The sequence below is a fragment of the Ascaphus truei genome, chromosome 21, assembly GCF_040206685.1.
Source record: "Ascaphus truei isolate aAscTru1 chromosome 21, aAscTru1.hap1, whole genome shotgun sequence".
Classification (NCBI taxonomy): Eukaryota; Metazoa; Chordata; class Amphibia; order Anura; family Ascaphidae; genus Ascaphus; species Ascaphus truei.
The window spans coordinates 2,721,101-2,743,698 of NC_134503.1; the positions used below are offsets into that span (position 1 = coordinate 2,721,101).

The following is a 22,598-nucleotide window of genomic DNA, read 5'->3' on the forward strand; positions in this document are numbered from 1 at the left end:
TGTTTACACACAATGTGTAGGTGATATTACTCACAATCTCTCCGGAGAGGTCCAAGCGCAGGTATTTACAAGAGATGCGACAAATGGACATGGAAGTTCGCAAACCAGGCGAGCCGTGTCCTCCCCGCCCCGTGAAAAGAATTGGCAAAACGGCAACGTTGGCCAAAGCCAATTCACCAAGCATAAAAACCATGTGCGGCTCAGGTGGCCTTAAATCTCAGCTCAATTATAACACAGGTTGGGTAGGCGTTGCCCACAAGGAGAAGGTATAAACTCCATAACTGGACAGAGAAGTCCCTGCTCCGGGCAGCTTACAGCCTAACACGTACCTGGCGTTGTGCACACATGTTCCATCACGGTCGTCTTGTTCGGCACTAGGTATAGCTGGATAATTGGAGATTGTGCTAAGAAGGGACGCTAAGATGGTGCGTGATCTACAGCATGAGACTATTCAGGAAAGGCTAAAGGACCTTAGTATGCGCTGTGAAGCGCTATGTACATTAATGGCGCTATATAAAGATATACATACATACATACATACATACATACATACATACATACATGTATGTGCATCTTAGAGGAGAGAAGGGAGAGGGGGATATGATCCAAACACATACACAAAGTGTTGTAGCAAGTTACAGGAGGGAAGCATATTACAGAGAGAGAGAAGAGCTAGAACACGGGGTCATTCTCTGAGGCTGGGAGGCTCGGGAAATGTGAGGAAGTACTTCTTCACTGAAAGGGTAGTGGATGCGTGGAGTAGGCGCCCAGCAGAGGTAGCAGGGACTGATACATTAAGGGAATGCAAAAATGCTTGGGACAGATATAAGGCTAAATCTGAACTTTTACAGCAAATAGGAAAATGGGCAAAGTGGCTCTAATCCGTCGTCAAATGCTATGTTTATGTAGGAATATACAAACAGTAACTTGAAATGATTTCCAAAGATTTGTAATATTAACATTTTTGGGAACAAAATAAAAGTTCACGAACGGGTTAAAGATGTAGGGATGCTTTGGGATGTGTTAGGAAATCCGTATTCTCTCTGTAGGACAGGTCTGTAAGAACAGTTTCCTGCATCTGTTTTAGGATTAACACTTGTGGGATGATAATGACGTTAAGACACTCTTTAATAGGATTACGAGGTAGGTTTTGTCTGCCAATGTTCGTGGCCGCGGGTTTAATTCCAGCGCTTGCACTCGTCGTCTGGGACTCTGGGTGTTTCTCTGGCTGTGCCACATACATTCAAAATTAGATTGTTAGCTTCTCGGGGCAGGATCTTATTGCAGCTATGCTAATATATTATAATCAGTGGTGCGTTGTTCACGAATATCACTGCAGTTAAGAATAAAATGAATGAATGCTTAAGGGTCCATGAAGCAGTATTTTAGTTCTAGCTGACGGCGCTTCAGTCCACGACCCACACTCTCCCTTTCTGGGTTGTTTTTGTTACATCAGCTGAATTTGGGACGAGTTCCTTGCAGTCTATCTCTGTCTTGCAAGCACAGGCCTCTTATCACCGCAAACTCATTGCCAGATAAAGAGGCTCTTCTATGTAAGACCTTTAAAATCAGACCAGGGCAGACGCCATATGGCTGGCAGCGTCAATATTCAGCATCATCACAATATCGATATCTTTGGTTAACACAGGGGGTGCTCAACTCCGGTCCCTAAGCCGCCCCAACAGGTCTGGTTTACAGGGTATCGCAGCTCATTGATTGAGCCACCTGAGCAGACGCAGGGACTGATTGAGCCACCTACGCTGAAGCAGGGATATCCTTGAAAACCTGACCGGCGTTGAAGGCAAGAGCATTAAAAAGTAGCTCTTCTCTGCTTACTGAAGTAAGGCGGCATGAGCATACGCGGTGCTAGCCCCCTTGGCAGTGAATGGGTTAACAAGATGGCACCGCTATTTCATCTGTTGGAAGAATTGTTTGGCAGACGCCCTCAGGGTTGATAATTGCCCCCGCAGCGGTACCATTGCTCGTCAGCCCGTGGTACCTATGGAATTACATCCTGATTATAAGCAAGCTGCGTTTTGTAGCGTTTTCAAACGGCCTCAGGCAACTGGCAGCGTGAACAGCCGGGGGTAGGGGGCTGAAACTGTGGGGGGGGGGGCTGAAACTGGTGGGGGGGCTGAAACTGGGGGCTAAAACGGGTGGGGGGCTGAAACTGGGGGCTAAAACGGGTGGGGGGGCTGAAACTGGAGTGGGGGGGGCAGACACTGGGGTAAGGTGGGGGGGGCTGGAACAGAGAAACACGCAGGCCACGTGCATTGTCGCAATGGGTCCAGCGTGAGCGCACGCCCCCGCTCAACCCTCACCCTGGACGAGGCCTTCCTCTGCGCATCTCTCGCTTTCCCCCTCTATCGTTTCTCTTCTTCCTGTCTTTCCCCCCCCGACGGCCGTTCCATTCTCCGCGGCCCTTTATTGCCCCGGCCTGACGTTTATCTTCCCTCGCTTTCCCCCCACGTTCTTTCCTCTCTCTTGCTCCTGATTTCCCCGTCCCGCGTTCTCTCGTACAGACCTCCATCTTTGCTATTAGCAAACTTCCCTTCCTGCAACTCCCCAAAATCTTGTCCCCGCTGCCCCCCCTCCGGGCTCACTATCTGCCCCTGACTGTGACAGGTTTTGGGAGGAGTGAAATGACGAGCCTCTGATCCTGAGCCAGGCGATGCTGGGTGTGTCTCCATGCAAGGCCATGCTTAGAAGGGCACAGATAACACGCTCCGGCCTTATCTCTCATGGACACTGCGCGTCTGCCCCAGCACACAGCGCCGACTCCCTCCCAGAGCTGGCAAAACCCACAGGAGCCAAACATTGGGGGAGAGTCGGGCCCCCAAAAATGAACGTTTCTGGGAGCTCTAATGCTAAAAATGTACAAAGTGTCCCCAAATCATATGCGTTCCTCCTGTATTTATGGCGGGGTAAGGTGTTGCAGGTCCTCAGCTGCTTCATATTAAGAATGTTTTCTTCACGCGGAATATTAATATTTATATATATATATATATATACCTATCTTCATCATTTTTGTTCCATGGTCCGGCTTTTCGACGCACAAAAGAAAGCGCCTGCAGAAATGCCGCAGTAACTACGTCCCTTTACCGAACGCTCATGAAATAACTGCCCCTTAACCCCTCGGCGGCACGCGTGGAGCAGAGTGTAACGTACCTACATGCCAAGAGGTCAGAGGTCAATCTGGTTCTCATGGCATCAATTTAAATGCAGCCGGGCTGTACCTGGTTACACCGCCGGCTGCCGTATTCCCTTTCATGCGTCTGCTGGTGATACAGTGTGTAATATGAGGAAGTGTCTCCGCACTTACACCACATCCCATTAGCGTGAAAGCAAGAGAGACTGCAACATCCAGACCACCGCCTGAGGACATCCCTCCAACGGTCACCCTACCTCCCGCCGTCCTTCCTACTCTCGGAACCTCTTCCCTGTCTAACCACAGCTGGCATTGGGGAACACTGGGGCACTTTTGTCACGCTGCTTCTTACTCCGTGAGGCCGCGCGTCTGGCGCTCTGATCCCAGGGTCTCATGTGCAGGTGAGGGCGCGCAACTGGATTTAACCCCTAATATTACTTTTATATAACGCAAACCATGTCCATGGCACTCGCAGAACGGTCTCTTACAGTGGTGCTATGTCAGCAGACAGGGGATCGGTCATCAGGTGTCTCATGATAGCGCGCTGCTTAGTAGATATGTGCCGTACACTAAAGTACAGGGTAATGCATCTACATGAGATGCTAGAAGAGCATTAACCGTGAATGTAACCACAAACAATGGATACGGACGGATAGTCCCGCCTCCCCGGCGCGGGCCTCATACGCCGAGCGATGGGGAAGCCATGCTGGTTGGATTTTTCTAGATGAGCAAGAAAACGTTTTATTAAAGAAGAACCACAAAGATGTGGGAATGGGCCTGAGGAAGCCGTGGTGCTGGAAACGTGGCCACGTGGCCCCCCCCCGTGTTTCTGTATTTGTCTTGTTTAGTCTCATTATCTGCCGCCTGTTGTTGTTTTTCTGTATTAGACACTCTGGCTTAAGGGGGCTCAGCTCCAGTCCTCAAGACCCCCGTCCCCCCCAACAGGACAGGTTTTCAGGATATCCCAGCTTCAGCACAGGTGGGTCAATCAGAGACTCAGTCAAAGGCTGAGCCTCTGATTGACCCACCTGTGCTGAAGCAAGGACTGATTGAGCCACCTGTGCTGAAGCAGTGATATCCTGAACACCTGACCTGTTGGGGAGGCTTGAGGACTGGAGTTGAGCGCCCCCTTCTGTAACTTATTAGGGACTCTCATGGTGACATTTACAGACCGTCTCCCCCCCATGTTTTGGGGTTGCTAGTATCTGGTATTAGATTGTTTTCTTGTTCTATGGCAGGGCGGCCAACTTCAGTCCTTAAGGGCCACCGGCAGGTCAGATTTTTCAGGATATCCCTGCTTCAGCACAGGTGGTGCAGTCAGTGACTGAGCCACTGATTGAGCCACTTGTGCTGAAGCAGGGATATCCTGAAAACCTGACCTGGCAGTGGCCCTCGAGGACGGGAGTTGGCCGCCCGTGTCCTGCGGCGTCCCATCTCTGTACGTACCCGTGTGCAGTTCCTTTAGCAGTTTGTAGGGAGTATGGAGACCCTGTCTGCGTTATATTCCTGTGGTACCGGGACCTCACATTCACCTGATGGGATAAGAGGTTGTTTCTCTGTATCTGTGAGGGATGTTTGTATCTGCGTGCGGAGGGCGACACTGTATCTGCGTGCGGAGGGCGACACTGTATCTGCGTGCGGAGGGCGACACTGTATCAGAGATATTCGTGTGTCAGGCCCTTTAAATGAGTTCCTGGTTCTGTTATCAGTACGGGGTTTATCTGCTCACGTTACATGTCTTGTTCTCTCTCCCTCCCCTCCCGTGTTCTCTCCCTCCCCTCCCGTGTTCTCTCCCTCCCCTCCCGTGTTCTCTCTCCCTCCCCTCCCGTGTTCTCTCTCCCTCCCCTCCCGTGTTCTCTCTCCCTCCCCTCCCGTGTTCTCTCTCCCTCCCCTCCCGTGTTCTCTCCCTCCCCTCCCGTGTTCTCTCTCCCTCCCCTCCCGTGTTCTCTCTCCCTCCCCTCCCGTGCTCTCTCCCTCCCCTCCCGTGTTCTCTCTCCCTCCCCTCCCGTGTTCTCTCTCCCTCCCCTCCCGGTGCAGACAACCTGAACGTGTGAAGATGGCTTCCTTTCTGCACCGCTGCCCCTTCCTCACCCGGGACCCCTCCGTGTTCCTGCGCGCCACCCGCCCCCTGGTCCTGCGCTCCGCCGAGCGCTGCCCGGTCATGGTGACGCACAGCCTGTCCACCTCTACCGGACACCAGCAGCGGGCTAAGGACACTGCCCCGGCCACCGGGGGTGAGACCTGGCTTCTATAAAGTGGGGAGTCCCCCACCGCTCCCCCACCAAGTTTGTGTCTGTGCGTTACACGGATGACTAGGCCGAACCAAAATGTCAATTTATATACTGTATGTTTTTAGTGATTATATCAGGGGCGCTCAACCCCCGTCCTCAAGCCCCCCAACAGGTCAGGTTTTCAGGATATCCCAGCTTCAGCACAGGTGGCTCAATCAGAGGCTCTGATTGAGCCACCTGTGCTGAAGCAGGGACAGATTGAGCCACCTGTGCTGAAGCAGGGATATCCTGACGACTGCAGTTGGCACCCCTGGATTATAGCATGAGCAAAGATTATTTTATTCTTTTAGATACTGTAACATGCTCAGATTGTACCTTATACTTCTGATTTGGGTGGATACCTATTTTTCGGAAGCCCCTTGTCCTGTGTCCATATGGTGCATGTTCTCTTGTGTATATACTATACTCTGATTTATATTATACTACACCCTGCGTGCCGGAGCACGGCTGCCTGTATAATGGGGTTACATCTTTCTGTTTCAGTCTCCTCTGGTGCCTCCAACAGGCGCACACTGGCTCAGGCTGCCGCCCAAACTGCCTCCGCCAACGCCACGTGCCCCTTCATTAAGACCGAGATGGAGAGGGGCGAGAGCTCCATCGTGCAGAGAGCCGGTCCCGAAGTCCAGGAAGACCTCCAGGCTTTCAAAACAGGTTGGTTCCCTGGGTACATGGGTCGGAGTGGGATGCTCTGCGCACGTTGGGTGGTCATCCTAAACACTGGGGTGGTGGCCTTGCAACGTAGACACCGATCTCTGATGTGGTAGAACCAAGATGCAACATCATTGCCAGTTGCTTGTGACTTTGGCCAAGTCACTTTATATCCCTGTGCTTTGGATACCCCAAATATTAGATTGGCAGCTTGTTGAGAAAGGGGTACATTGTAAATGATCTCTGTACAGCCCCGTGTCCCCTGGCTAACAGCAGTAACTCCGATACAGATGTGATGTAACTATGTAGTATGGATACTAACTGGTAGAGAGATCTGCCCAAGCTGAGGTGGGGACCGGGTCTTCCACTTCAGTGGTTAGTGGCTTATCTCTCGGAAGTAGAGGAGCAAGCACCCTACTGCTTTGCAACATGTTGCTGACCCATCTGACTTTGTAAGGGTTAAACAAAGCCTGCCCGCGACCCTTTCTCCTGCTCTGCAGATCCTCTCAGCTCTCTGCTGCTGGAAGTCCAGTCCAGCCTGAAGAAGAAGTTCCTGGGTCCTTTCCCCAAAGTGAACCTCGGAACCGGAGCTCCGCTCACCCTGACTCACCTGATTAAAGAGAACATGACCGGTAAACACGGAGAGATGTGATGTGTGCGGGTGTTCCCATGGCTCACACCCCGGCTTGCCCTCTTTGGTGCTACCTCTTGGCCCCTGCTCACTCTTACCTCCTATCATTAGGTGGAGCTGCCTTTGGGTACGATGAGTTCTTCAGCCGGAGGATTGAGGAGAAGAAACGGGACCACACGTACCGGTTGTTCAAGACCGTGAACCGAAGGGCAGATGCCTATCCGTTCGCCGAGGACTTCTCTGACCTCCAGGGTGACAAGAAGGAAGTGTCCGTGTGGTGCAGCAATGACTACCTGGGCATGAGTCGGCACCCAAGGGTGCTGCAAGCTATCTCGTGAGTACGCAGGGACTACAGACATATTAATGGGGGGTTTGCACAGAATATTAACATGCCCTAAATTCCAAAGCCTTTTTGCAGTTACACTTCATAGGAACTCGTGCACCTGCCTCTAGATTAGACTGGCTATTACGCCATAACGGGTGCATAACTGAGGCACAGGGGGGTAAACGTATGGACCACAGGAGACGTTGAGGCAGTAATTGAGTCTTGTATTATTTCTATGCCCACCCTATAACGTGATGACCATGACCATTCCTGAGCAGATTGTAGCTGAGGCCCATTAATGTCTCCCAAAGACTATATAGGGAGGACCGGCCAACTGGTCCCTCATGATAAACATTCGGATGTATGGGTCACTGGACGTGTCTGCTACAGGTAAAGCTGGTGGCTCTTGCGGTCAGAGGAGAAGGTGCAGAGGGGGCTGGTGCATGATTCATTCTCCATGTTCCTCTCCCCCTCAGGGAGACGCTGAAAGAGCACGGAGCCGGAGCCGGTGGAACCAGGAACATCTCCGGCACCAGCAAATACCACGTGGACCTGGAGTGCGAACTGGCAGATCTGCACCACAAAGACGCTGCCCTGCTCTTCTCCTCCTGCTTCGTGGCAAATGACTCCACCCTCTTCACATTGGCCAAAATGCTGCCAGGTAGGTGCCAAAGTGATACCAACTACTGCTGCTCTGTAATCATCTCCACATTGTGCCGCAGAGAGCTGGAGACTAGGCCCACTCCATGGTGCCCGGCCCGGTGACAATAGGAACCCATATCACACGGCGTCTATCCTTCCCACTGCATGGGGACATGGTGACATGTAGCATGGGGAAATGGTGACATGTAGCATGGGGACATGATGACATGTAGCATAGGGAAATGGTGACATGTAGCATGGGGACATGATGACATGTAGCATGGGGACATGATGACATGTAGCATGGGGACATGATGACATGTAGCATGGGGACATGATGACATGTAGCATGGGGACATGATGACATGTAGCATGGGGACATGATGGCATGTAGCATGAGGACGTGATGACATGTAGCATGGGGACGTGATGACATGTAGCATGGGGACGTGATGACATGTAGCATGGGGACGTGATGACATGTAGCATGGGGACGTGATGACATGTAGCATGGGGACGTGATGACATGTAGCATGGGGGACATGTAGCATGGGGACATGATGACATGTAGCATGGGGACATGATGACATGTAGCATGGGACATGATGGCATGTAGCATGGGGACATGATGGCATGTAGCATGGGGACATGATGACATGTAGCATGGGGACATGATGGCATGTAGCATGGGGACATGATGGCATGTAGCATGGGGACATGATGGCATGTAGCATGGGGACATGATGGCATGTAGCATGGGGACATGATGGCATGTAGCATGGGGACATGATGGCATGTAGCATGGGGACATGATGGCATGTAGCATGGGGACATGATGGCATGTAGCATGGGGACATGATGGCATGTAGCATGGGGACATGATGGCATGTAGCATGGGGATATGATGACATGTAGCATGGGGACATGATGACATGTAGCATGGGGACATGATGACATGTAGCATGGGGACATGATGACACAAAGGGTTACACTGAGCGCTGAAGGTGTCTTTGTCGGGGAAGAGGTTACACAGCCTGGTTCTGTGGGTCACTGTTTTTCCATTGCTTCTTGTTCCCCACAATGCATGGGCGGGTCGGTGTGTGGCTGTCATACATGCTACAAACATGGCTAGCTTACATACTACACGCATGGATAGCTTACATGATAGACACATGGCTAATTTACATGATACTCGCATGGCTAGCTTTCGTGATATACACATGTAAGCATGGAAGATAGCCAGCCTACATACTACACACATGGCTAGCTTACATACTACACACATGGCTAGCTTACATGATACACGCATGGCTAGCTTACATACTACACGCATGGCTAGCTTACATGATACACGCATGGCTTTGATGGCCTGTCCTTGTTGTCCGCAGGCTGCGAGATTTATTCGGATGCTGGGAACCACGCCTCCATGATCCAGGGCATCCGAAACAGCGGGGTCCCAAAGTATGTGTTCCGCCACAACGACCCCGCTCACTTGGAGGAGCTTCTGCGTAACGCGGACCCCAAGACGCCCAAGATTGTGGCGTTTGAGACTGTGCACTCTATGGATGGTAAGACGGCCAGCTGCTTGTGTTTGTCCCTATTCTGTCACCAAGACACAGATTGAAGCGATTGGGCCACACAATGTCTCCCGGCGTTCCTTTACTTAGTAATACATGTACCTCTCTTTGTCTATGTATCGGTGCCTCGCCCTCTCTGTGCCTGTCTCCGTATAGCTTATGTACGTATGGATGTTTCTCGCTCTACGCCTGGCTCTGCTGTCTGTGTCTGATTCTGCAGTATCTCCGTGCTCACACTTTGCAGGGTCTCTCTGCCTGTAGCCGCACTGTGTATCTCTCCCTGTAGCCGCGCTGTGTCTCTCTCTCCCTGTAGCCGCGCTGTGTCTCTCTCCCTGTAGCCGCGCTGTGTGTCTCTCTCCCTGTAGCCGCGCTGTGTCTCTCTCCCTGTAGCCGCGCTGTGTATCTCTCTGCCTGTAGCCGCGCTGTGTCTCTCTCCCTGTAGCCGCGCTGTGTGTCTCTCTCCCTGTAGCCGCGCTGTGTCTCTCTCCCTGTAGCCGCGCTGTGTGTCTCTCTCCCTGTAGCCACGCTGTGTCTCTCTCTCCCTGTAGCCACGCTGTGTCTCTCTCCCTGTAGCCGCGCTGTGTGTCTCTCTCCCTGTAGCCGCGCTGTGTCTCTCTCCCTGTAGCCGCGCTGTGTGTCTCTCTCCCTGTAGCCGCGCTGTGTGTCTCTCTCCCTGTAGCCGCGCTGTGTCTCTCTCCCTGTAGCCGCGCTGTGTGTCTCTCTCCCTGTATGATTGTTTCTCTAACCCCTTATGTCTGTGACACTGCTCCATGTGTCTCTGTGTATTGAACCGTAGCAACCCAGACACCCGCTACAAGTCACTATGCCGCTTTGTGCTACGATGTCGTTACAACGCACATCACTGCGAAATGCTCAGAGAACTAGATTGGTCGTCACTTGAGTCCAGACACAAAGTTCACCTTTCCTGTCTCGCCTTCAAATACTTTCTGGGCAAGCTACCCGAGTATCTGAACGATCTCCTCACCCCTACCGCCTGCAGCACTTATCTGAGATCAGACTCCAAGGGACTGTTCATGGTCCTCAGATTAAACAAGTTATGCAGTCCCTCCTCCTCTTACCGTGCCCCCCACGTCTGGAACAACCTAGACCAATCTCTCACATTTTAACCTGGTCTGTAACTGTTCTATACGCCTAGAACATATATTGTATCTGAGGCCGAGCTAATAGTGCAGGAGTTGCTGCGAGCGCGCGCACGTCAAGCACACTTCTGTTATTGACTATAGCACTTAGCCAAGTGCCTGCAGGCGAAAAGGCGCGCTGACGCGACAGCGTTAGCAGACAATACATTCTGCCTTCCCGGGCGGCTGCTGCGTGACGTCAGCGTCACGTGAGCTGGTTCAGCCAATGAGGGCGAACCAGCTTCGTGACGCGTCCGCCGCGCCCCCCCCCGCATCGCCTCCCCAATCTCCGGCAGACACGTTCACAGATCGCTGGGGCTGCAGGAGCGCGCGCGGCCGCGCAGGTAGTATACGTTCTGCAATGTCTCTATATAGAACGTATAAACGCTGTCCATATACAACGTATCCACGTACCGCCTTCATGTTATGCCCAGGACATGCCTGGAAACGAGAGGAGACGCTCAGCGTATTACTTCCGGGTAACACGTTGTAGGTAATGAATGCTGCAGTGTTACTCTTGTTGGTATTGATGCTGTTCCCTCTCGTGCCCCCTCACAGGTGCGATCTGCCCCCTGGTGGAGCTATGTGACGTGGCACACAAATATGGAGCGCTGACGTTCGTGGACGAGGTACACGCGGTGGGATTGTACGGGGCGCGGGGAGCGGGCGTTGGGGAGCGAGACGGAGTCATGCACAAGATGGACATCATCTCAGGAACGCTAGGTAATTAATACTCACAGTAACAGAACGAGTGTCGGGACACGGCGCGGGATCTGGGACACGGCGCGGGATCCGGGACACGGCGCGGGATCCGGGACACGGCGCGGGATCCGGGACACGGCGCGGGATCCGGGACACGGCGCGGGGTCCGGGACACGGCGCGGGATCCGGGACACGGCGCGGGATCCGGGACACGGCGCGGGGTCCGGGACACGGCGCGGGGTCCGGGACACGGCGCGGGGTCCGGGACACGGCGCGGGGTCCGGGACACGGCGCGGGGTCCGGGACACGGCGCGGGGTCCGGGACACGGCGCGGGATCCGGGACACGGCGCGGGATCCGGGACACGGCGCGGGAACCGGGACACGGCGCGGGATCCGGGACACGGCGCGGGATCCGGGACACGGCGCGGGATCCGGGACACGGCGCGGGATCCGGGACACGGCGCGGGATCCGGGACACGGCGCGGGATCCGGGACACGGCGCGGGATCCGGGACACGGCGCGGGATCCGGGACACGGCGCGGGAACCGGGACACGGCGCGGGATCCGGGACACGGCGCGGGATCCGGGACACGGCGCGGGATCCGGGACACGGCGCGGGATCCGGGACACGGCGCGGGATCCGGGACACGGCGCGGGATCCGGGACATGGCGCGGGATCATTCTATACTTGCACGAACGGCTTTAACAGAGGTGGTAGGGATTAATATAGAAGGGAATTCAAACCTGTTTGGGGGAGGCGTAAGGCATAAATCCTAAATAAGGAACCAGAGGGAACAGGCAGCCACGGGGGCCACGGGAACAGGGGGCCACGGGAACATGGGGGCCACGAGAACAGGGGGCCACGGGGCTCTCATCTGCCGTCTAATTCTATGTTTATTTGTTTCTATTTACCCCTAATACCATACAAGCCGTGTACAGCGCACGGCACACACGTTACAGCCTCGGCACACGCGTTACAGCCTCGGCACACGCGTTACAGCCTCGGCACACGCGTTACAGCCTCGGCACACGCGTTACAGCCTCGGCACACCCGTTACAGCCTCGGCACACCCGTTACAGCCTCGGCACACCCGTTACAGCCTCGGCACACCCGTTACAGCCTCGGCACACCCGTTACAGCCTCGGCACACCCGTTACAGCCTCGGCACACCCGTTACAGCCTCGGCACACGCGTTACAGCCTCGGCACACGCGTTACAGCCTCGGCACACGCGTTACAGCCTCGGCACACGCGTTACAGCCTCGGCACACGCGTTACAGCCTCGGCACACGCGTTACAGCCTCGGCACACGCGTTACAGCCTCGGCACACGCGTTACAGCCTCGGCACACACAGCGCTGTGTTACACTGACGCAATATTGGCTGCTATGGTCCATTAAATGCCAGATCTGCTGGGCGTGGCGGGTTAGGTGGCCCTGCCTAGTTCTGTCCACGCCTGAGCTTTATCTGTGAGCCCAGAGCAGCCTGAAGCTGCATTCCCAGGGGAGATAGTATTACTGCTGACATCAGTCTGCTTCCAGTGTGTTTGTGCAGATCTCTGGCACAGAATGGGTTACGCAGCAATGGCCTGCGGGGCTCTGGCAGGGAAGGGGTTACACAGTGACGCTCCGGCAGGGAAGGGGTTACACAGTGACGCTCCGGCAGGGAAGGGGTTACACAGCGATGCTCTGGCAGGGAAGGGGTTACACAGCGACGCTCTGGCACGGAAGGGGTTACACGGCGACGCTCCAGCAGCGAAGGGGTTACACAGCGACGCTCCGGCAGGGAAGGGGTTACACAGCGACGCTCCGGTAGGGAAGGGGTTACCCAGTGATGCCCTGGCAGGGAAGGGGTTACACAGCGATGCTCTGGCAGGGAAGGGGTTACATGGTGATGCTCTGGCAGGGAAGGGGTTACACAGCGACGCTCTGGCAGGGAAGGGGTTACACAGCGACGCTCTGGCAGGGAAGGGGTTACACAGCGATGCTCTGGCAGGGAAGGGGTTACATGGTGATGCTCTGGCAGGGAAGGGGTTACACAGCGATGCCCCGGCAGGGAAGGGGTTACCCAGCGATGCCCTGGCAGGGAAGGGGTTACACAGCGACGCTCTGGCAGGGAAGGGGTTACACAGCGATGCTCTGGCAGGGAAGGGGTTACACAGCGATGCTCTGGCAGGGAAGGTGTTACACAGCGATGCCCTGGCAGGGAAGGGGTTACACAGCGATGCCCTGGCAGGGAAGGGGTTACACAGCGATGCCCTGGCAGGGAAGGGGTTACACAGCGATGCTCTGGCAGGGAAGGGGTTACACAGCGACGCTCTGGCAGGGAAGGGGTTACACAGCGACGCTCTGGCAGGGAAGGGGTTACACAGCGATGCCCCGGCAGGGAAGGGGTTACACAGCGATGCCCCGGCAGGGAAGGGGTTACACAGCGATGCCCTGGCAGGGAAGGGGTTACACAGCGATGCCCCGGCAGGGAAGGGGTTACACAGCGATGCCCCGGCAGGGAAGGGGTCACCCTGCGATGCTCTGCAGATCTGTAACACCCCGTTCTCTGCCTCCCCAGGGAAGGCCTTTGGCTGCGTGGGCGGTTACGTTGCCAGCGCCGCCTCTCTGATCGACACCGTGCGCTCCTACGCCGCCGGCTTCATCTTCACCACCTCCCTCCCTCCGATGGTGCTGGCCGGGGCGCTGGAGTCCGTGCGGGTTCTAAAGGGCGAGGAGGGCCAGGCCCTGCGGCGCGCCCACCAGCGCAACGTCAAGCACATGCGCCAACTGCTGCTGGACGCCGGGCTGCCCGTCATCAACTGCCCCAGCCACATCATCCCCATACGGGTGAGCAGGACGCCTGGGGTATCCTCTAGGAGGCGCTTTAGAGCTATTAAAATGAAGCAATGGGTCAGGTTAAACCAGAGCTGAATAATAAGCCCTTCGGATAATATACGTGCGGATTTTTAATACGAACCATGTAAACCCAGAAAACGCCATTGGATATAATATTTATAGCTATTAGTCCCCAGCGCCTGCAGTGTCTGGGTAAATAACAGCGTGGTCAAGCAGGACACCCCGGCAGAGAAGGGGATTTAATATCAAGTTAAACGATGATTGATTAAAAAAAAAAAAAGGATTTTCTTACTTAACACAAAGGGCAGTGCTTTCTAAACCTCATAGGTCTCTTCTTCATGAAGACACGAGGCGGAGACTTGAGAGGTTTCCAATGCTCTGTACTTATCCACGAAGAGCTCTCGTGTTGGCCCGTTAAAAGGCACCTATAACGGAGCTAGTTTTCCAGGGGCGGCAGAGAAGTGAAGGGTTCTGGGAATTCCGAAGCCCTGTCTCACTCGCTGTGCTCTGTCACCAGGTCGGGGACGCCGCTCTCAACACCAGAATCTGTGACATCCTCCTGTCCCAATACAACATCTACGTCCAGGCCATCAATTACCCGACCGTCCCCCGCGGGGAGGAGCTGCTGAGGCTGGCGCCCTCCCCACACCACACACCCGACATGATGAGCTACTTTGTGGGTAAGCGATAGTCAGGGGAGAGGCTTCAGCGCAGTCAGAGGAGGCCTGAGACACAGCTGTAGCCCCGTTCAGATCACTCAAATTGGCATATATCCTATGCTAAATGAAGCGGCCCCCTAATATTCTGCTTAGGACCCCCACAAAACTGCACCACCCCGGTAAGATGTAACTGCACAAATCGGGGGGCAGAGACCAAACCATGCAGGGCTTTCCACCCCTACAGGGTTAAATACCCACAATGCACCACATGGCTCCATGTACAAGGGAACACGCTAGAAAGTGACAATTTCAGTATAAAAATCATGTTGGTCCAATTAGAACACGTGCGTGGGCGGCGGCCATCGCTGCGGCAGGTCTCACGCTGCAGGCCCCTCTGCCTTTAACTCATTCCACTAAGGGGTCTCAGCTGGGTAATTTAAACCCCCCCCCGTCTGCCTGTGTGAGACCCCCCCCCGTCTGCCTGTGTGAGACCCCCCCCGTCTGCCTGTGTGAGACCCCCCCCTGTAAGAAATGCCCGTCTGCCTGTGTGAGGACCCCCCCTGTAAGAAATGCCCCTGTCTGCCTGTGTGAGGACCCCCCCCTGTAAGAAATGCCCGTCTGCCTGTGTGAGGACCCCCCCCCTGTAAGAAATGCCCGTCTGCCTGTGTGAGGACCCCCCCTGTAAGAAATGCCCGTCTGCCTGTGTGAGGACCCCCCCCTGTAAGAAATGCCCGTCTGCCTGTGTGAGACCCCCCCCGTCTGCCTGTGTGAGACCCCCCCGTCTGCCTGTGAGACCCCCCCCTGTCTGCCTGTGAGACCCCCCCCTGTCTGCCTGTGAGACCCCCCCCTGTCTGCCTGTGTGAGACCCCCCCCTGATTACTGTTCCGTGCATGTGCAGAGAACCTGGTGCGCACATGGAAAGAAGCCGGGATGCCGGTGAAGCCGCCATCCACCGCCGAGTGCAACTTCTGCCACCGCCCCCTGCACTTCGACCTGATGAGCGAGTGGGAACGCTCCTACTTCGGGAACATGGAACCCCGATATATCACCATGTACGCCTGAGAGCTGCGCACGCCCGGCGCCAACAGCGGCGCACACATTGTCATGTCCGCCAGGAAGATGTATAACTGCAAAGTGCCTAACACACACACACACACACACACACACACACACACTCACACACCAACCTCCGCGTGCTCGGTGCCCACGATCTAGATCCAGCGGCATCCTCCGGCAGCGATACATCCTCCACAGGCAGCACCCGCGGCGCTTACTGTCCCCGGAGCCGATGCATTTCGCTCCCCCCACCCCCCCCGCGGCTCTGGGTAACGTAAATGTGGCTACGTGGACTGTGCAGATATAGATCTACTGGAGCTAGGTTATCTTCCCCCAGGCCCCAGAGACCGCAGCGAAACAAAGTGGCAATTCCATTTATACCACGGCACTTTTATTCGGCTTCGAAGCTGCCGCCGGCGCCCAACACATCCCTACACATCCATCACTCGTCCATATGTACAAGTGAGATGTAAACACGCAGCGTCTCTGATCACTGGTCCCTTTAAGGATATATCCTCACCCCCACAGTATAAACACTCACATGTGCAGCACCCAGTAACATTGCAGCCACTTAGCTCGCGGGTGCTTGCAGCTGTAAGGGTGGCCCTGGGGTGGGTGGGTGCTTGCAGCTGTAAGGGTGGCCCTGGGGTGGGTGGGTGCTTCGTTCGGTCGTACGTAACGAACACGTGTAATAAACAATGTCTCGGGCTGATCTCTGGGTTGTTTGTGAAGTGACCGGGGCAGGTAATTATTCTTCCGTTCAACACAATACACCGAACAGGACAGGGGTGGGAAGAAAGATCTTACGTGTCCAGAGTCTGTCACAGACCGCTCTACCAGCGAAGAGTTAAATCTGAAGGGGAGCATGAGCTGGCTCAATTGATTGCCACCAACAGGCCAGGTTTTCAGGATATCCATCAAAGACCGAGCCACCTGTGCCGAAGCAAGGACTGATTGAGCCACCTGTGCTGAACCAGGGATATACTGAAAACCTGACCTGTTGGTGGCCTTTGAGGACGGGAGTTAAAATCAATATGCAAACGTCATGAACAGCAAAACTGTAGCATTGTGAAAAGGCGTTACCAACGTCACAAGGAAGGAAACAGATCAACTCAAACAGGAAGTCATCCTCACTCCTGCTGTATGCTACTACACAGGAAGTCATCCTCACTCCTGCTGTATGCTACTACACAGGAAGTCATCCTCACTCCTGCTGTATGCTACTACACAGGAAGTCACCCTCACTCCTGCTGTATGCCACTACACAGGAAGTCATACTCACTCCGGCTGTATGCTACTACACAGGAAGTCACCCTCACTCCGGCTGTATGCCACTACACAGGAAGTCATCCTCACTCCGGCTGTATGCCACTACACAGGAAGTCATCCTCACTCCGGCTGTATGCTACTACACAGGAAGTCATCCTCACTCCGGCTGTATGCCACTACACAGGAAGTCATCCTCACTCCGGCTGTATGCCACTACACAGGAAGTCATCCTCACTCCGGCTGTATGCCACTACACAGGAAGTCATCCTCACTCCGGCTGTATGCCACTACACAGGAAGTCATCCTCACTCCGGCTGTATGCCACTACACAGGAAGTCATCCTCACTCCGGCTGTATGCCACTACACAGGAAGTCATCCTCACTGCTGCTGTATGCCACTACACAGGAAGTCATCCTCACTCCGGCTGTATGCCACTACACAGGAAGTCATCCTCACTCCGGCTGTATGCTACTACACAGGAAGTCATCCTCACTCCGGCTGTATGCCACTACACAGGAAGTCATCCTCACTCCTGCTGTATGCCACTACACAGGAAGTCATCCTCACTGCTGCTGTATGCTACTACACAGGAAGTCATCCTCACTCCGGCTGTATGCCACTAAACAGGAAGTCATCCTCACTCCTGCTGTATGCCACTACATAGGAAGTCATCCTCACTGCTGCTGTATGCTACTACACAGGAAGTCATCCTCACTGCTGCTGTATGCCACTACACAGGAAGTCATCCTCACTCCGGCTGTATGCTACTACACAGGAAGTCATCCTCACTCCGGCTGTATGCCACTACACAGGAAGTCATCCTCACTCCTGCTGTATGCCACAAAACAGGAAGTCATCCTCACTCCGGCTGTATGCCACAAAACAGGAAGTCATCCTCACTGCTGCTGTATGCCACTACACAGGAAGTCATCCTCACTCCGGCTGTATGCCACTAAACAGGAAGTCATCCTCACTCCTGCTGTATGCCACAAAACAGGAAGTCATCCTCACTCCGGCTGTATGCCACAAAACAGGAAGTCATCCTCACTGCTGCTGTATGCCACTACACAGGTTTATTGTTTGTGATTGGTACAAAATCATGTAATTCTAAAAAAAAAAAAAAATAGACATTTATTTTGTGCGGGTTAAAGTTCGTGGGCTAAAAGTCACACAGCTCAGGTGTGATATTCTGTACACAGCGGGAGATCACACAGCGTGATATTCTGTACACAGCGGGAGATCACACAGTGTGATATTCTGTACACAGCGGGAGATCACCCAGTGTGATATTCTGTACACAGCGGGAGATCACCCAGTGTGATATTCTGTACACAGCGGGAGATCACCCAGTGTGATATTCTGTACACAGCGGGAGATCACACAGTGTGATATTCTGTACACAGCGGGAGATCACACAGTGTGATATTCTGTACACAGCGGGAGATCACCCAGTGTGATATTCTGTACACAGCGGGAGATCACAGTGTGATATTCTGTACACAGCGGGAGATCACACAGTGTGATATTCTGTACACAGCGGGAGATCACACAGCGTGATATTCTGTACACAGCGGGGGATCACACAGTGTGATATTCTGTACACAGCGGGAGATCACCCAGTGTGATATTCTGTACACAGCGGGAGATCACACAGCGTGATATTCTGTACACAGCGGGAGATCACACAGCGTGATATTCTGTACACAGCGGGAGATCACACAGTGTGATATTCTGTACACAGCGGGAGATCACACAGCGTGATATTCTGTACACAGCGGGAGATCACACAGCTCAGGTGATATTCTGTACACAGCGGGAGATCACAGTGTGATATTCTGTACACAGCGGGAGATCACACAGTGTGATATTCTGTACACAGCGGGAGATCACACAGCGTGATATTCTGTACACAGCGGGGGATCACACAGTGTGATATTCTGTACACAGCGGGAGATCACCCAGTGTGATATTCTGTACACAGCGGGAGATCACACAGCGTGATATTCTGTACACAGCGGGAGATCACACAGCGTGATATTCTGTACACAGCGGGAGATCACAGTGTGATATTCTGTACACAGCGGGAGATCACAGTGTGATATTCTGTACACAGCGGGAGATCACAGTGTGATATTCTGTACACAGCGGGAGATAACACAGCGTGATATTCTGTACACAGCGGGAGATCACACAGTGTGATATTCTGTACACAGCGGGAGATCACACAGCGTGATATTCTGTACACAGCGGGAGATCACACAGCGTGATATTCTGTACACAGCGGGAGATCACCCAGTGTGATATTCTGTACACAGCGGGAGATCACAGTGTGATATTCTGTACACAGCGGGAGATCACAGTGTGATATTCTGTACACAGCGGGAGATCACACAGTGTGATATTCTGTACACAGCGGGGGATCACACAGTGTGATATTCTGTACACAGCGGGAGATCACACAGTGTGATATTCTGTACACAGCGGGAGATCACACAGTGTGATATTCTGTACACAGCGGGAGATCACCCAGTGTGATATTCTGTACACAGCGGGGGATCACACAGTGTGATATTCTGTACACAGCGGGGGATCACACAGTGTGATATTCTGTACACAGCGGGAGATCACACAGCGTGATATTCTGTACACAGCGGGGGATCACACAGTGTGATATTCTGTACACAGCGGGAGATCACCCAGTGTGATATTCTGTACACAGCGGGAGATCACACAGCGTGATATTCTGTACACAGCGGGAGATCACACAGCGTGATATTCTGTACACAGCGGGAGATCACAGTGTGATATTCTGTACACAGCGGGAGATCACAGTGTGATATTCTGTACACAGCGGGAGATCACAGTGTGATATTCTGTACACAGCGGGAGATAACACAGCGTGATATTCTGTACACAGCGGGAGATCACACAGTGTGATATTCTGTACACAGCGGGAGATCACACAGCGTGATATTCTGTACACAGCGGGAGATCACAGTGTGATATTCTGTACACAGCGGGAGATAACACAGCGTGATATTCTGTACACAGCGGGAGATCACACAGTGTGATATTCTGTACACAGCGGGAGATCACACAGCGTGATATTCTGTACACAGCGGGAGATCACCCAGTGTGATATTCTGTACACAGCGGGAGATCACAGTGTGATATTCTGTACACAGCGGGAGATCACAGTGTGATATTCTGTACACAGCGGGAGATCACACAGTGTGATATTCTGTACACAGCGGGGGATCACACAGTGTGATATTCTGTACACAGCGGGAGATCACACAGTGTGATATTCTGTACACAGCGGGAGATCACACAGTGTGATATTCTGTACACAGCGGGAGATCACCCAGTGTGATATTCTGTACACAGCGGGGGATCACACAGTGTGATATTCTGTACACAGCGGGAGATCACACAGTGTGATATTCTGTACACAGCGGGGGATCACACAGTGTGATATTCTGTACACAGCGGGAGATCACACAGTGTGATATTCTGTACACAGCGGGAGATCACACAGTGTGATATTCTGTACACACGGCGGGAGATCACACAGTGTGATATTCTGTACACAGCGGGAGATCACACAGTGTGATATTCTGTACACGGCGGGAGATCACCCAGTGTGATATTCTGTACACGGCGGGAGATCACCCAGTGTGATATTCTGTACACAGCGGGAGATCACCCAGTGTGATATTCTGTACACAGAGGGAGATCACACAGTGTGATATTCTGTACACAGCGGGAGATAACACAGCGTGATATTCTGTACACAGCGGGAGATCACACAGTGTGATATTCTGTACACAGCGGGAGATCACACAGCGTGATATTCTGTACACAGCGGGAGATCACAGTGTGATATTCTGTACACAGCGGGAGATAACACAGCGTGATATTCTGTACACAGCGGGAGATCACCCAGTGTGATATTCTGTACACAGCGGGGGATCACACAGTGTGATATTCTGTACACAGCGGGGGATCACACAGTGTGATATTCTGTACACAGCGGGAGATCACACAGCGTGATATTCTGTACACAGCGGGGGATCACACAGTGTGATATTCTGTACACAGCGGGAGATCACCCAGTGTGATATTCTGTACACAGCGGGAGATCACACAGCGTGATATTCTGTACACAGCGGGAGATCACACAGCGTGATATTCTGTACACAGCGGGAGATCACAGTGTGATATTCTGTACACAGCGGGAGATCACAGTGTGATATTCTGTACACAGCGGGAGATCACAGTGTGATATTCTGTACACAGCGGGAGATAACACAGCGTGATATTCTGTACACAGCGGGAGATCACACAGTGTGATATTCTGTACACAGCGGGAGATCACACAGCGTGATATTCTGTACACAGCGGGAGATCACCCAGTGTGATATTCTGTACACAGCGGGAGATCACAGTGTGATATTCTGTACACAGCGGGAGATCACAGTGTGATATTCTGTACACAGCGGGAGATCACACAGTGTGATATTCTGTACACAGCGGGGGATCACACAGTGTGATATTCTGTACACAGCGGGAGATCACACAGTGTGATATTCTGTACACAGCGGGAGATCACACAGTGTGATATTCTGTACACAGCGGGAGATCACCCAGTGTGATATTCTGTACACAGCGGGGGATCACACAGTGTGATATTCTGTACACAGCGGGGGATCACACAGTGTGATATTCTGTACACAGCGGGGGATCACACAGTGTGATATTCTGTACACAGCGGGAGATCACACAGTGTGATATTCTGTACACAGCGGGAGATCACACAGTGTGATATTCTGTACACACGGCGGGAGATCACACAGTGTGATATTCTGTACACAGCGGGAGATCACACAGTGTGATATTCTGTACACGGCGGGAGATCACCCAGTGTGATATTCTGTACACGGCGGGAGATCACCCAGTGTGATATTCTGTACACAGCGGGAGATCACCCAGTGTGATATTCTGTACACAGAGGGAGATCACACAGTGTGATATTCTGTACACAGCGGGAGATCACACAGCTCAGGTGATATATTCTGTACACAGCGGGAGATCACAGTGTGATATTCTGTACACAGCGGGAGATCACACAGTGTGATATTCTGTACACAGCGGGAGATCACCCAGTGTGATATTCTGTACACAGCGGGAGATCACACAGTGTGATATTCTGTACACAGCGGGAGATCACACAGTGTGATATTCTGTACACAGCGGGATATTCTGTACACAGCGGGAGATCACACAGCGTGATATTCTGTACACAGCGGGAGATCACACAGTGTGATATTCTGTACACAGCGGGAGATCACCCAGTGTGATATTCTGTACACAGCGGGAGATCACACAGCTCAGGTGATATATTCTGTACACAGCAGGAGATCACACAGTGTGATATTCTGTACACAGCGGGAGATCACACAGCGTTATATTATGTACACAGCGGGAGATCACACAGCGTGATATTCTGTACACAGCGGGAAATCACACAGCTCAGGTGTGATATTCTGTACACAGCGGGAAATCACCCAGTGTGATATTCTGTACACAGCGGGAGATCACAGTGTGATATTCTGTACACAGCGGGGGATCACACAGTGTGATATTCTGTACACAGCGGGAGATCAC

The 22,598-nt window shown here is 53.3% G+C and overlaps 2 protein-coding genes across 5 annotated transcripts in view; one reads left to right on the top strand and one right to left on the bottom strand.

Moving 5' to 3' along the window:
- Nucleotides 1-15,783, top strand: part of ALAS2 (5'-aminolevulinate synthase 2) — a 16,255-nt gene extending 472 nt beyond the window's left edge. The window contains exons 2-11 of the mRNA XM_075578400.1: nucleotides 5,186-5,382; nucleotides 5,923-6,090; nucleotides 6,588-6,719; nucleotides 6,830-7,052; nucleotides 7,520-7,704; nucleotides 9,074-9,253; nucleotides 10,960-11,124; nucleotides 13,669-13,937; nucleotides 14,464-14,626; nucleotides 15,504-15,783. Of these exons, the coding sequence (XP_075434515.1) occupies nucleotides 5,205-5,382; nucleotides 5,923-6,090; nucleotides 6,588-6,719; nucleotides 6,830-7,052; nucleotides 7,520-7,704; nucleotides 9,074-9,253; nucleotides 10,960-11,124; nucleotides 13,669-13,937; nucleotides 14,464-14,626; nucleotides 15,504-15,667 (1,827 nt within the window). The 5' untranslated portion in view covers nucleotides 5,186-5,204 and the 3' untranslated portion in view covers nucleotides 15,668-15,783. The remainder of the gene's footprint in view (nucleotides 1-5,185; nucleotides 5,383-5,922; nucleotides 6,091-6,587; nucleotides 6,720-6,829; nucleotides 7,053-7,519; nucleotides 7,705-9,073; nucleotides 9,254-10,959; nucleotides 11,125-13,668; nucleotides 13,938-14,463; nucleotides 14,627-15,503) is intronic.
- The window catches only part of APEX2 (apurinic/apyrimidinic endodeoxyribonuclease 2), a 112,620-nt gene that overhangs the window by 84,084 nt on the left and 5,938 nt on the right, over nucleotides 1-22,598 (bottom strand). The gene's annotated exons all lie outside the window — the stretch shown is intronic.